Source organism: Gymnoscopelus microlampas, assembly GCF_963454915.1.
Source record: "Gymnoscopelus microlampas genome assembly, chromosome: 19".
NCBI lineage: Eukaryota > Metazoa > Chordata > Actinopteri > Myctophiformes > Myctophidae > Gymnoscopelus > Gymnoscopelus microlampas.
In genome coordinates this window covers 44884719-44900840 of record NC_139956.1, presented here as the reverse complement: position 1 = coordinate 44900840, position 16122 = coordinate 44884719, and the positions used below count along the sequence as shown (strand labels likewise).

Below are 16122 nucleotides of genomic sequence, written 5' to 3'. Positions count from 1 at the left end.
TGGTGAATGAAGCTCACGGTGAATTGAATTCCCTCTGCACAAGGATCTCTGCTGCCCCTAAGGGGCCAGGAGCCAAATAGCAGCAAGTATGTCCAACTGCCTGGATATTGGAATACAAAATAAATAATCATATTATTCCCTTTTCTCCATTAAATCACTTGAGCCCTAATCGGACATAACAGGGGAGCAGCTATTTTCAAAGAATCGTGAAAGATTTAGAAAAATCTGAAACGTTGAAAACATTGTCAACACAAATCTTTTATCAGGGGGGCTTGCACAAAGACAAATACATTAATTTGGGCGTTCTTGACACAAATAAGTTTGAGAAGCACTGTTGATAGAGAAGATTTTTTTTTTCAGGCCAAGGACCTCTTAGCAGAGAGAGATGAAGCAGAGACACCCATTCATTATATTTTATGGAATTGTTTTTATTCTATTTTAAAGAAACCTTCCATGCAACTTGATAAAAGGTTTCTAAAAGGTACCTCTCCATATTTAGCTGATTGTCTCATCATGACTGTTGAGAGATTTGAGACCAGCTTAGAAGTATTCCACAGATTTTTATTTTAAGTGACCATGAGTTGTCTCTAAATGATGATGCAGCTTTGATGACTTTATAGATGTGTTCAACAGCACAGTGATCGGTGTTGATCGGTTCATTACATGTTTGTTTTGTTTGTTATTGTGTATTATACACATTGTCTTCACTAATTATGTTGGTGTCAATGTGTATTTTCAGACAAAATCTTCAGATTTTGGGGGGAAGAAAATGTGGCTGTAGTAACTCTGAGGGCCCACTGAGGGTCCAAGACCACCTGTTTAAGACCCATGAACTAAACCATCCCACAATTATTCAAGACTATTCTCCCTGCTACATCACTCCAATACACTGTTTCCCAAACAGTGGGTCGGGACCCATGTTTGGGTCGCGGTCGTGGGTATATTTCTTTCTTTTCCTGCATTAAAACAAAAATAATTATTTCAAAAAGATTAAAAAAACTAAATCACAACTTTTCAATTAAAAACAATTCCAAGATGTTTTCAAAAGTATTTCATGAATAAAAAATAATGTTATTGACAAAGGAAGAGGCCACGATGCAAAACGCTTATTAAAAAGAATGCAAAAGGTTTATTAAAAAGTAAAAGTCAGTAAAATCTTCCTCAAGGTTTAATGAATAAATAAAATAAAAATAAGTAAAAAAAAAAGATTTAGAAGCAGTGAAAATAGCAGATCCACAAGCTCGCAACGCGTAGATCAAGCTTGTAGTTCTGTATTTTCCCGAGTTTGGGTCCCGGCCCAAAGTCTTATTTCTCTTTTGGGTCTTGAGCTAAAAAGTTTGGGAACCATCAATACACTTGATCCATTATATGGGTTTACACTGCCCTCTAGCGGCCGAACAGTAAAAAGCACATTGATGGGACACGGTTCAGTTCAGGATACACAGTTCATTGTTTATATGACCTTTGACCTAGGTTAGGTGAAGGTCTGTTTATATGACCTAGGTTAGGTAAAGGTCTGTTTATATGACCTAGGTTAGGTAAAGGTCTGTTTATATGACCTAGGTTAGGTAAAGGTCAGCCTGTAATGAGGATCCCAGATGGATACAAAGCTTCTTGTGTGAGTGAGGTGTATATAAACCCCTGTATGTGTGAGTGAGGTGTATATAAACACCTGATTCGGATGCTATCAATGCATTGAATGGGAGATTATCACGTTCTATCAGACCATTGAATGGGCGAAGTAGGCGACCTACTAGCTACCCCGCGATTTATCAGACCATTCATTGGGCGTAATCAGGAGCTACTGACCTACCGACGGAGATGACTTAAATACTTCAGTTTCGGTTTTGGTTTTGGTTGTTTTGGTTTCGGACCATGACGGAGGCGCGCAGTCTCAGGCGAGCTGGAGCCCCGCGACGGGCCACCGAAGGAGCTAAGGCGACTGAGTTGCCGTCCGGAGCGGTGCGACGCTCGCCTGTGCCTACTCAGCGCCGTTCGAGTTATGTACCGATATGGACAGAATCGTAAATATTGTTGTGGGGACTGCTCCGCCTCCGTCGGTAGGTCAGTAGCTCCTGATTACGCCCAATGAATGGTCTGACAAATCGCGGGGTAGACAGTAGCTCGCCTACTTCGCCCATTCAATGGTCTGATAAAACGTGATAATCTCCCATTCAATGCATTGATAGCATTCGAAGCCGGTGGCCTTGGACACAAAGTATGAAAAGCACTGCATTACAGTGTTGTCCTGAAGAGCTTCAACAAACATAAGCACAGAGCTCATCAACAGAGACAGTCATTATCACTGCCTCCAGGCAAGACACAACACACTTGTTCTTCATCTACTGATGGATTTATTTGGCTCAATCATTCTTACATCAGCCTCAAGCCACCGTCAAATTGTTAATACATAAAGATATAAAATAAACAAGAACTCACTTATTATGCATATGATATAAACTTAACAGTAGTGTAAAATACACAAAAAGAAAATATACCTCACAATAAAATTACTGTTTGATTACAATTATAATGAAATTAGTCTGCAAATCATATGTCCATAAAGAGATAATGCAATATTCATATTTAGACAATGCATGGTGCTTTTTGCCCCTTTTTCTCCCCAATTTAGTCATTATGCCAATTGATTCCTCCCTACACACATGTGTTTGTTGTCACTGTTGTTGTATCCTACTGACTCACCTGCCAGTGAGGAGCCCCCACCAGGAGGGTGCTGTAGAGCCTTCATCCTACTCCTGCCGCCCAAGACTCCCTGCTGACAGGTGCCGCCCCAGACCGTAGGAGTACTTGCAGTGACAAAATATCACCCTTCAGCCGAAAACTGGCCAATTGTGTGTGTATTTGCTTGACAAAGCCGGATGCACGACGTTGGATTCAAACCTACCTTACCAGTGTGCCACCCGAGCGCAGACATATTCATATTTACACAATGCATTATTCATATTTAGACAATTAAATATTTTTTAGGCAAAAAAAGAATCCATTTCCACTTCCACTTTAACGTTTTCAAAGGGAGGAAGTGAAAGGGAGGAAGTGTAACTACCAAATGTGTCTTCTTGACAAGAGTTCTGGGCAGAACAAACACCTCCTGCACAGTGTTCACACAAAAGAGATGTCCATGAAATAAACCAATTAAAAATGACAATATTCCAAAGCTTACAACTGCAAATCCACTATAGATGTGCTGATGAGACTTTAAACTATGTCGGTTAAAACCCTTCTCGCACTATTCCCAACTTAAAGGCTTCAATTCAGTGTGAATTGTTTGGATGTGATTATTTAAGGTCCTCCGTTCTCTGTACGCTTTCCCACACTGGTCACAGTGGTAGGGTTTCTCACCTGTATGTATTCTCTGGTGAATTTTGAGAGTACTGCTCTGGCTGAACCGTTCCCCACACTGGTCACAGTGGTAGGGCTTCTCTCCTGTATGAATTCTCCGGTGACATATGAGAGTAGTGCTTAAGCTGAACCCTTCTCCACACCAGACACAGTGGTAAGGCTTCTCTCCTGTATGAATTCTCTGATGCTGTTTGAGAAGACTGTTTTGGCTGAAAGTTTTCCCACACTGGTCACAGTGGTAAGGCTTCTCTCCTGTATGAATTCTCTGGTGAAGTTTGAGATTACGGCTGGTGCTTAACCATTTCCCACACTGGTCACAGTGGTAGGGCTTCTCTCCTGTATGAGTTCTCTGGTGCTGTTTGAGAAGACTGTTTTGGCTGAATGTTTTCCCACACTGGTCACAGTGGTAAGGCTTCTCTCCTGAATGAATTCTCTGGTGACGTTTGAGATTACGGCTGGTGCTTAACCATTTCCCACACTGGTCACAGTGGTAGGGCTTCTCTCCTGTATGAATTCTCTGGTGAATTTTTAGAGTACTGCTCCGCCTGAACCGTTCCCCACACTGGTCACAGTGGTAGGGCTTCTCTCCTGTATGAATTCTCTGGTGACATTTTAGATTATAGTTTTGGTTGAACGTTCTACCACACTGGTCACAGTGGTAGGGCTTTTCTCCTGTATGATGAATTCTCTGGTGACGTTTGAGAGCAACGCTCTGTTTGAACCTGGTCCCACACTGGTCACAGTCGTAGGGTTTAAATATATCTGGATTGGAGAATGAGGAGAAAAGGAAACGATAAGATGTTTTGAAATAACATGCAAGTTGTGTTGTATAACCAAATGATAATGGTCTAATATTAAAATAATCTCACACTAATTTCTGTACAGGTATTTCAGGTGTCTTTCTTAATTGGCCTCACAATTTGATTACGGTTCAACGGTTCAACATTCAATTTTCATTCTATGATGCATCTAAAAAAAACAAGACATGACACACAGTCATGTATACCAGCTTGCTGATTTGTCTCGCATAATCTGGCAACACTGCTAGTGGCTCCCCATTGGCTTAGACCTGTTGCTTATTTCCACTGATTGAAAACATGTTGAGAATCTGATGACTAGTGGTCAGTCTCTTCTTAGACCAGCTCGCAAGCCGGTAAACATAGCCATAGATTTTTACCGGCTTGCGATACAATTGTGAACTAATTGTATTATTAACAGATGAAAAACTAGTAGTTTTTCATCTGTTAATAATACAATTAGTTCAATTCATATTATGAACTCCTCTTGGGGATCACACTTTCTGTCTGTGGCAAGAACCAATCAAATCATGGTAAAAAGGTTTTCTTGGTCAGATGAGAGGGGTGGAGCGAGTATAAACGGGTCTCTGAAATCTTTGATTTATTACGGGAATTTTGTCTGGATGAATATTATTTCCAAAGAATAACTGTGACTGTGGAGGAGTTTAAAAACAGAATACGTGCAAAATGTTTTTTGGGGGCAAAAGCTTGGGCAGAAGACATTTGGCAAAAGCCAAAATTAAGAACAAATTGTCTGTTTAAAAAAAAGATTATAAATGTGAAAAATATGTATTGTATAATTTGACTAAAAGTCAGAGGTCACTTTATGCACATACATATCAAAACAGGAAGATATAGGGGCGTAGCTGAGGATAGAATATGTGAATACTGTGATCTGAATGAGGTGGAGAATGAAATCCATTGTATTTCATTCTGTCCTTTGTATCATGATCTGAGAGAAATATTGTTTAAAAAAGTCCAAACCCCTGATCTAAACCTGATAAATTATGAGAATGGTGCTTTAATTAAATTTATTTTTCGTCATATTTTTACATTTTCAGAATATCTTTATAAAAGTGTGTAACAGGAGGAGAAGGGTGACTTATAATAGATGAACTTTCATTTTTATTAACTTACTGTATTTGTGTGCAGGTCTATATGAATGTATGTACTGTATGTGTCTTGTTCAAAATCAGGTTGCATTATGTATTATGAGTTGCTGGCTGGGTATACACTGGAATGTTTATGTTTTTGTTTTAAATTGATGTGCCTGATAATCCCATGTGGGATGGGTGAAGAAATTGTCTAGACAGTGGACACGGAAATATATATATATATACAACTGGGGTGGTTGTGTTTGGTCTCCCTGTTCTTCTATTGAGACATTTAGATCTATATAGGTCTAGTCTGATTAGAGTTCTCAAATTTCTACCCGAACCCGATGTTTTCGGGCCGATAATGTACGCTAATTAGTCGGGCCGAGCCGGGCCTCTGGCTCCTTGAAAATATACAAATGTAATAATAACATTCATGATAAATTCTGTTCTGTCTTTATTAATTATGAACAGCAGCGATGTCCATGTGGTGCTACGCTGGCAGTGACTGTCGATGATTACGTGTTTAATGGAGAGGCTACGTGCAGGCAGCAGACAAAAGTTGCTTCTTTGCTGCATGATTTATACTTAACTAATTCAGTGCCAAAAATATTTCTGGCTATATCACCCCTGTGCCAGAGCCAAAAATACATTGTAAAAAAAAAGTGCTTAGGAAGCGAGATACAGCTTTTTTCAGTAAGATGTTAAACAAGAAGTGAATGGAGCAGCAAATCTTCAAACCATGATATCTTGGGTTCTGAACATTTAAAAAATAAAAAAAAATAAAAATAAAAAAAAAAATATTTTTTTATTATTTTTTTATTCATGACGTCTCAGACGTCATTGGCACTCTGGGCTTATGAAAAACGTGACGTCTCAGACGTCATAGGCACTAAATGAGTTAATTGTACGCTGATGTTAGGCACTGAATAGCCATTTGATCTACAACCTCACTGAAACTCATAATACATCGAGATCTAGCGTGTTGTGAACGTTACCTATTTGAGTCATTAATCAGACAGACACCTACCGAGGCAGACAAAAGCCTGATTTGTACTTTGCCACAGGGCGGTGTTACGCACTGAACATAGCAGATATACAAGCCCAGAATTCAGATCTGCTGCTGTCGGTGCGCGACTGTTGTACTGTCTAATGTTGTGAAAGGTTACTTATTTGAGTCATAAATCAGACAGACGCTGAGGCAGACAAAAGCCTGATTTGTACTTTGTCAACAGTGTTGCGCACTGAACATAGCAGATATGCAAGCCCAGAATGCAACACAGATGCTATGCGTTGTGGGTTTGTAGATCTAAGTATAAATTACAGGCAGCAGCAGCCAGCGAGAAGCGAGTCAGGGGGAGAGAGAGGCAGAGATTGCAGAGTAAGGCGTGAAGACAAGGTTTTTACGTAATTTTGTGCGCAACTTTGCATGTTTTGTATCAACAATTTTATTGGACATGTTCAGTTGCCATTTCGGCAACTATAGGTCTGTTCTCTCTCACTGCTATAATTTGAGCCACCGGCACTGCCAACTGGCAACCTTCAGGCCTGTTGAGAACTCTTAAGTCTGACATGACTGGTTGACAAGTGATAGTGCCTGAAGGTCAAAATAAAATAAAACATGGCTTCACAGAGCAAGCAGGTGGGGGTAATAGCTCAGTGGCAAAAATGTCAGCATTTGTGTAGGAGAATCGAATGAACGCAAGGTAACACTACAACTCTCTTCATTATTTAGCTGTAACTTAATGTTTTTTTGCCAGCAGCATGTGTTAATCGCTTAATGACGTGTTCTTAAATCATTAAAGACAAAAAGAGACACGTTATGCCTTTGTTATAAGAAGTTTACTCTAAGTTTAACTACCTGTGAATAAAACAGTACATACCTAGCCTGTACAACTTTACTACAGGTTGCAGCATTGCATCAAGCAGTCCATGTCCCTGGTTCATCTCGCCGTTCCGCTCCTCTGTTAATGATCTTTTGGAGGCCATCTCTCTTGATAGCGTACACCTATGTCCCTGTGGTTGTCTGTGGAAAGCACCAAGAGAATAAAACATTTAGTTTTCTATGACAGGATACAGAGACACGCCATGTTTGATTCAGTCCATTCATAAAAGCAACCAAGAGTATACCTAGCGCTAAGGTAAACGTGCACTATATTAGCTAAAACAAGTAAGTGTATCGAATAAACAAGATCCAATAAAACAATAAAATAATAAAACAAGAGTTTGTACAACTAGTTAACAACGAGTAGGCAAGGCGAGGAGGAATGGTAGTGATTCCTGAAGAGGTGGGTTTTCAGCCTGCGGCGAAAGATGGGCAGTGACTCTGCTGTCCTGACATCATTTGGGAGTTCATTCCACCACTGTGGGGCCAGAACAGAAAAAAGCTGTGACCGTGTAGATCGGCCAGAAGGACCACTGAGCGACGAGGCAACCAGTCGCCCCGAGGCAGCAGACCGAAGTGGTCGGGCTGGGGTGTAAGCATCGACCATAGCCCAAAGGTAAGAAGGAGCCGTTCCTTTCACTGCCCTATAGGCTAGCACCAGGGTTTTAAACTGGATGCGAGCCGCTACGGGGAGCCAGTGTAGAGAACGGAGAAGGATAGTTGTGTGGGAGAACTTGGGGCAGTTGAACACCAGACGAGCCGCAGCTTTCTGAACAAGCTCCAGAGGTCTGATGCCTCTGGTGCCCCGGCAGCAAGGAGGGAGTTGCAGTAGTCCAGGCGGGAGATGACAAGAGCCTGGATGAGCACCTGGGCTGCCTTTTCCGTGTGGAAGGGGCGAATCCTCCTGATCATAGAGGAGGAATCAGCAGGACTGTGTCACCGATGCAATGTTTGCCGAGAACGACAGTTGGTCGTCCAGGGTCACACCCAGATTCCTCGCAGTCCGAGTTGACGTCACCAATGTATTATCAATGGTGATGGCCATGTCTTGGTGCGGACAGCCCTTCCCCGGGAGAAACATCAACTCGGTCTTGTCCAGGTTGAGCTTCACATGGTGCATCGACATCCACTCCGAGATGTCAGCCAGATAAGCAGCAATGCGTGCCTCCACTCTTAAGAGTTACAGACCTGTAACCATTTGGTTCTATTTGTTCCAGTGGCGTACCCAGCGTAGAGGCAGGGCATGCGGCCGCCTGCCCAACTAAAATCTCAACTCCCCTAGAAAATAAAGTAAAAGACTGACTGAAAAAGTTTTTGTTAACGTTTTTCAGTTTTGTAATCAGTGAGTGTAGTGTTGTTAACTTGTTTCCCCGAGAAAAAAAAATCTCGCCTGCCCTAAATGTAATTCCTGGGAACGCCACAGATTTTTACACTCTAAGAGTTACAGACCTGTAAGGGTTCATTTGGTTCCATTTCTGTCAGAGTTACAGACCTGTAAGGGTCCATTTGGTTCCAAGTGTACACTCTAAGAGTTACAGACATGTAAGGGTCCATTTGGTTCCATTTGTACACTCTAAGAGTTACAGACCTGTAAGGGTTCATTTGGTTCCATTTCTGTCAGAGTTAAAGACCTGTAAGGGTCCATTTGGACCCAATGTTGAGAACCAGTGATATAGGTGAGGTGAGGGAGATTAATTCCTTCACTTGGTACAGTGAAAATAATAATAATTTAAACACAAATTTTATATATATATATATATATATATATATATATATATATATATATATATATATATATATATATATATATATATATAATTAAACAGGTCAAACATGAGGACTATACAATCCAAATGATGTCACTGATTTAATAAAAAAAAGTGATAGTAGCCTAATATTAATTATTATTATTGTTGTGGCTGTTGTAGAGCAGGTCAAGTATTAGGTAAAACGTACAGCTGCATTAATTGTGTTGATAAAACAGAAAGATTGGATAAGATACGTCATGTATCTTTCAGGACCTTTCCCTCTTTTGTCAAAGCCCCGCGGGCCACTGAGCATCTCTTACCGTAATTACACAACTTTTTGCGCAACGAAATTCGGATGGCGAATCACTAGGCCTACCGGGGTTTTGCGAGAGGCAGATAACGTTAAAGGACGACTTCACCACTTTTCAACCTATCTTCATATAATTGGTCCTCACTAATACTCATGATAAAATGGTACAATTTTTTTCTACTCGGTCTGTGTCTCAGAGGAGGGCTGTGGACAGTTCAAAGTCCCGTCTACCAGTGACATCATCAATGGGGAATCCAAGCTAATAGAAACTGCAGGCTTTCTATTCCTGGAAAGTTGCAATGCAATAAAAGAAGCCATTGTTCTCGTGTTAATAAAAATCTAAATAAAAAATGTGAAATCTTGTTGGAAAAAAAAATCATGCCTAACGATGATGTCACTGGTAGACAGGTTTCTGGACTGTCCACAGCCCTCCTATGAGACACAGACCAAGTAGAAAAAAATTGTACCATTTTATCATATGTCTTAGTGAGGACCAATTATATGAAGATAGGTTGAAAAGTGGTGAAGTCGTCCTTTAACGCAGTAACCATGGTGAAGGCTGTGCTGTTTCATCCAGTGAAGGAATGGCGGATTCGGCCACGCTCCGAAATTCCCGTATGTGTGTCTCAAATAATCAGCATTCAGCTCATATTAATAAATGTATGATTTAAATGTAGGTCCTAATGAGATCACAACAGTCATGTTATTGTAAAATCTTCTACAATGACCATGAATTCCACAAGACCACACCACATTCCAACAACACACATTTGATCTGCTAGGACTGCTGTAGCAGCTATGCTAACTAGTTAGCTTATTGTCCTTATCCACGGCGTGGGTTAATATGTGACGCAGTAACATTCTCAACACAAACACACATTCTGTAGTGAAAACAACAAGAAGATACAACATAAATTTTACCTGATAAACTTCAACATTCAATGACGTCACTTAAAGTTTCCAGGTTTTAATCCGTTTGAAGCAACGAGGAAAACAAGACTACTGTTCAAATATTGTTGCCAGATTGTGTGAGAGAAATAAGCAACCATCCAGGTAGGTCTAGGAAAACAAGCCCAAAAGAAGCAGCTAAGACATGAGCACTTTAACCTATATGCTGTATACATTGAAAATAGCTGATCTACAAGCTCACAATCTACAAGGTCACAAATTCAATGCGTCGCGATGCAACGCGTTGTGGGCTTGTAGATCTGCTATTTTCAAAAAACCTTGAAATAAAATGTGGAATATTTGGAAGATTTGTTTTAATCTGGCACAAAACATTTACAGATGGGGGTTAGGGACAAATAAATATTAATTTTGGGGGTCCTTGCTCCTTGACATGAAAATATTTGAGAACCGCTGGTTAAAATAATTTGAAAAATGTGAAGCAAGTCCAAATAATCAACTATATTTTAGAAACGAGACCAAAAAAACGCAACCACCAATATTTACAAGCAACTCCACAGAAAAATAAGTCGCTTATAATATTATTATAAGTTGCTTATAATAAGTGGACGTGGCAACACTGGTGTCTGGCTTAGCTGTATCGCGAGATTTGGTTGTCTCGCGATACCGTGACACGTTCAGAAACTTACTTACCAGGACAGGTGGGCACCAAAACCATCTGGGCACTATGGACAACTGGGCACTGTTCTTTAAACCCCCAAACACAACACAACAACTAGGTCAAAAGTACAATATAAGAGTTTATTTGACAAATATAAAATACTGTACAAAATGGGAAAATACCCAAAATAATTAAGGATACCAAAAAGAGGTCAAATGATCAATGTTAAGATAGAGAAAACATAGTTAAACAGTACACTATAAAATTATAAATAATAACTATAAATGATGAAATAGTAGCCTACTGTTAAAAAAAATGGAATAGAATAGAATGTTCCTCTATCCTAACATTGATTATTTGACCATTTTTTCTATCATTCAACACCACAAATCTAGTACAAATCTGGCACAAAACATTTTCATATGGGGGTTAGGGACAAATTATATTAATTTGGGGGTCCTTGACATGAAAATATTTGAAAACCACTGGTTAAAATAATTAAAAGAAATGTGAAACAAGACCAAATAATCAACTACACTTTAGAAACTAGACACAAAAAAAACGCAAACCACAACTACCAGCATTTACAAGTAACTTCAGAAAAAATAAGCCCAAAGTCGCGTATAATACTGTACATCTATATATCTATATCTATATCTATATATAATACAGTATCGCGAGATTTGGACAACTGGGCACCAAAACAGCTAGGGCACTGGGGACAACTGGGCACCAAAACCATTTGGGGACTGCTAGTAGACTGTCAGTCTGTGTTGAAAGGAACCATGGACTCACTCCTATCAAAGTGGTAAAGTGGGGTCCGGGGACCCCCAGGGATCCTTTAGGGGGTTGAAGGGGTCCCTAGCTAAATTACAGTAGTTAATATAGACCAGTTTAATCAAGTATATACATCCCCTATATACATAAGCTATTTGAACATAGCAGATCTACAAACTCACAATGCGTCATGGTGTGATGCATTTATTTATTTAGAGGAACTTGGAATATTTTCGAAACATTTGAACACAAATCTTGTATGTGGGGTCCCTGCCAAAAACCTTGTCCTGTCAGGTTCAGTTTAACCAACCTGGAACCAATAGGGGTCCTTGAGGGGGTTCTAGGGGTCCCCAGCACTATCAGGTTCACTTTCAAGTCTTCACTCAGTGGTGAGCAGACTGATGCTGTAGATACATTCATAGTATCATCAACATGATCACTGATACAAGCAGAAGTGGTGCATGATGAATAATATCACATCTCTTAAAGGGCAAGACCACTTTGGTAGAGGTTTGGGTTGTGTAGTTACCTTGCCATGATGTAACTCCAAAGGTGGACAAGAAATCCAAAATAATTCCTCCATTGATTAGAAATTGATAATTTAAAATATGCTCCCCATTGACTTACATTGTACGGTAAAACAGCTCTCAAAGTCACTCTTTAAGCACGTAAACGAACGCAAACAAAGTTGATTCAGACAATATAGAGCATCACCAAACCCAGTACTGTTTTTTTTTTTAAATAAAAAAGTCAACTTCCTGTTGATTTTGCCATTTTTAATAAGTATCCGGATCCGGATCCAGATCTTCAAATATATATATATATATAAAATATAATATATATGGATCTCTGCTGCCCCCAAGGGGCCAGCAAGTATGTCCAACTGTCTGGATATTGGAATAAAAAATAAACTTTGAGTGGAGCAGCTATTTTCAAAGAATCGTGAAAGATTTAGAAAAATGTGAAACATTGAAAACATTGTATCAACACAAATCTTGCATTAGGGGGGCTTGCACAAAGACAGATACATTAATTTGGGCGTTCTTGACACACATAAGTTTGAGAAGCACTGTTGATAGAGAAGATGTTTTTTTTTTCAGGCCAAGGACCTCTTAGAGAGAGATGAAGCAGAGACACCCATTTACATAGCCACGGGAAGACCTTTTAGGTTAGGGGTGCGGTATGCGCGCCTCATGCACGCGCGCTGCGGACCCCCCGTGCGCGCGTGCTTCTTTTTACGCGGTTCTGGGCGGGTTCGGTTCGTTTTCCCCCCAGTTTTAGGTGTCTTTACTTCGGTTTTAGGGTTAGGATTAGGGTTAGGTTAGAGTTATGTTATTTAATTCATATTTTTGCCTGATTTTACCGATTTATTCTCAAAAAATATATATTTTTTTTTTGATGGGGGGGCGGGTACCTGGGGGGAGGGGGCGCCCCCCCCCCCCCCGCACCCCTACTTCCCGCGGTACTGCCCATTTATTGTATTGTATGGAATTGTTTTTATTCTATTTTAAACAAAACCTTCCATGCAACTGGATAAAAGGTTTCTAAAGATAGCTCTCCATATTTAGCTGATTGTCTCATCATGACTGTTGAGAGATTTGAGACCAGCTTAGAAATATTCCAACGGTTTTTATTTTAAGTGACCATGAGTTGTTTCTAAATGATGATGCAGCTTTGATGACTTTATAGATTTGTTCAACAGCACAGTGATCAGTGTTGATCGGTACATTACATGTTTGTTTTGTTGTTTTTGAAGACCCATGAACTAAACCATCCCACAATGGGAATCAATCAGCTACTGGTATGTATTTGTAACAACAAGACAACAACAAGACTATTCAAGACTATTCTCCCTGCTACATCACTCCAATACACTGTTTCCCAAACAGTGGGTCGGACCCATGTTTGGGTCGCGGAACAATTTTTATTGGTCGTGAGTAATTTTTGAGCGGTGTAGCCGCTCCTATAAGTGGGGTTGGGACACCTCATTAGTACACCCTTCGCTGTACTGTGATTGGCTCATAATAGCACACCCCTCTACATTAGTACACCCCTAGCTGTACTGTGATTGGCTGACTCTATTGGCTGACTCTATTCTGTTATTGGCTAGCGAGACACATGAGTGAGCTTCCATCACTGTGATGACCACACCGCTCACTTCACACTGGGTGTGATTTTTTTTATTTTCCTACATTAAAACACAAACTATTATTTCAAAATATTTAAAAAACGAAATCACAACTTTTCAATTAAAAACAATTCCAACATGTTTTCAAAAGTATTTCATGAATACAAAATAATTGTAATGACAAAGGAAGAGGCCGCACGGCTCTTAGCCACGATGCAAAACGTTTATTAAAAAGGAATGCAAAAAGGTTTATTAAAAAGTAAAAGTCAGTCAAGTCTTCCTCAAGGTTTAATGAATACAAAAAATACAAAAAAAAGATTTAGAAGTAGTGAAATTAGCAGATCCACAAGCTCGCAACGCGTAGATCAAGCTTGTAGCTCTGTATTTTCCCCAGTTTTGGTCCCGGGCCAAATAGTCTGGGACGTGGCTAAGATATGTATGCACTTCATTTAGGAGAGAATATCTCAACTGTTCTTGGCTAATATGACCCCAAGGAACAACTTAGGAACTGTGACTAATTCTCTATCCGGGGCGAAATACCCGAAAATGACCACACCCTTTTAAAAATTACCACATCCTGTGTGCTACTTCCAACATAGCTATATTTTCTAAACCGTTTGTGCTACAGTTATCTTGAGGTGCTCAAAATGTTCAGAAAACCCATGTCTAGAGGGACATTTAAATGTTTAAAATGTATAATTTGATTTTTTTATGAGAAAACGGCCAAAAATAGCTTAAAAAATGTATTTATAAACTTAAACTTTACAGACAGAATAAATGTATATGACATTTATTTCATGTAGTATACATGAACTGACAATTTGGATTTGTTTCTAAAGAAAAAAAAATGAGCATTTGATTAAGATACATTATCAATTATCAATTGAAAGCTCTTTTGATGGAGCCAGACTGTGGACTCCTTGTGCCACCATGACATGGAAAGGTGTTGGTTCCTTGCCATCAGTCAGCATGTAGTGCAGAATTTGAAAAACTACATCAACCTTCAGCTGAGGAGTTGTTTTACCCGTGAACATATGCGAGCAAAACTCCTCCCATTTTGGTGGTCGGTTCTTAATGAATATGTCATTGGACAGTTGGAGGTGTTGGGGCTCACAGAAGCTATTCTGCAGACCGAATCTGTATTCTTTCAGCTCCTGTGCCAGCTCAGTTGCAACCTGTTGGACAGGTGACACTCTCAGAGACTCGACCAAGGTCACTGGAGAACTATTGGCACAAAGTACCATCTGGGATATTCTTTTATTACTTGGGTATGTAAAGCAGACAGTGTCTCCATACAGTTTGATGATTAGCTGCTTTACTGCTCGGTTTGACATATTCCAGCTGAACCGTCATTGAGCCTGTCTCTGATGGAAGTCTGTGTGCTGACTTACTCAAATCCAGCCCAAGGGCTAAAAATCTAGCTTTCAAGGATTTATCTTCGGCTATTAGGTCATTCTCCACTTCCACATGTTTTTCAGTATTTCCTCAACTTTAGCATGATATTTATTAAAATAGCCTTTACAACAATGATCATGATATTTGATACCAGCCGCAAAAACATCCTCTACCGCACATATTGTTGCTGTTTCAGTGTACACATGGTCCTTGAACAACATGGCTGCATTTAGTAGTTTTTGGGCCATCGGTTTTTCACAGATTGTGAACAATACGTGTATTTTCTTCTGTTTAACTGTAGTTTTAGCCGCACCACAAATAATACAGTTACACTGGACTTCTTCCTCTTGCTGCGTCGCTCAGATGTAGCATGAATAGGCAACTGTTGCTGAGATGGTTCTGCCTGTTCTAATGGTTTGGTTATGCTGTCAGTCTTTTTCATATCCTTTTGAAATATTCTATAGCAAGATGAGCTGTGGTATTTCATGATACTCTGCTCTTGCTCTGTGAGTTGAAGAACCCTAGCAGCTCGAGAGTCTTCACACTCTGCTTGTTAAGCAAGTGAAAGTATAACATGTCTGCCAATTTCACCACTACAGAGGTACCCGGATGTTTTCTTCTGGCATAGGATGCACTCGCTGAGATTGATTGGTTTAGGAGTAGCACAAGGAGCATTGAGAGGTACCTCATCCTGAAAAGACATAATTATTCAACTATTAGACTGCTGGACAGATTTAAGACTGTTTGCTCTACATGTCTACCAACAAAAAGCTCACAAGTAGCAAGCAAGAATTGTCATATTGTATGACATTGAAGTTGCAGTAGATGGTATAAAAAGAAAGAGAGAAAGCTTGTCTTACCATGTCTCTTGCTGGACTTCAGTAAGATGGTGTGCCACTCAATTGTTTGTTCTCTCACTCCCTCCAGGTATTACCTGGTGCTCTCATTTAAATTGATTGGTACTCACTCACTTAAAGTAGCAGGACTCAGATAATATAGGCCTGTAAAGATTAAGTTAATACGTATGGCAGTTACTGTATGTAGATAGTTTCATGTAATAA

At 39.9% G+C, this 16122-nt stretch overlaps 1 protein-coding gene across 1 annotated transcript in view; it reads right to left on the bottom strand.

Annotated features, from left to right (window-relative positions):
* The window catches only part of LOC311034540 (uncharacterized protein), a gene marked incomplete at its 3' end in the record, with an annotated part of 71042 nt that overhangs the window by 11519 nt on the left and 43401 nt on the right, over positions 1-16122 (bottom strand). The window contains exon 3 of the mRNA XM_084042419.1: positions 3492-4082. Within this exon, the coding sequence (XP_083898545.1) occupies positions 3492-4082 (591 nt within the window). The remainder of the gene's footprint in view (positions 1-3491; positions 4083-16122) is intronic.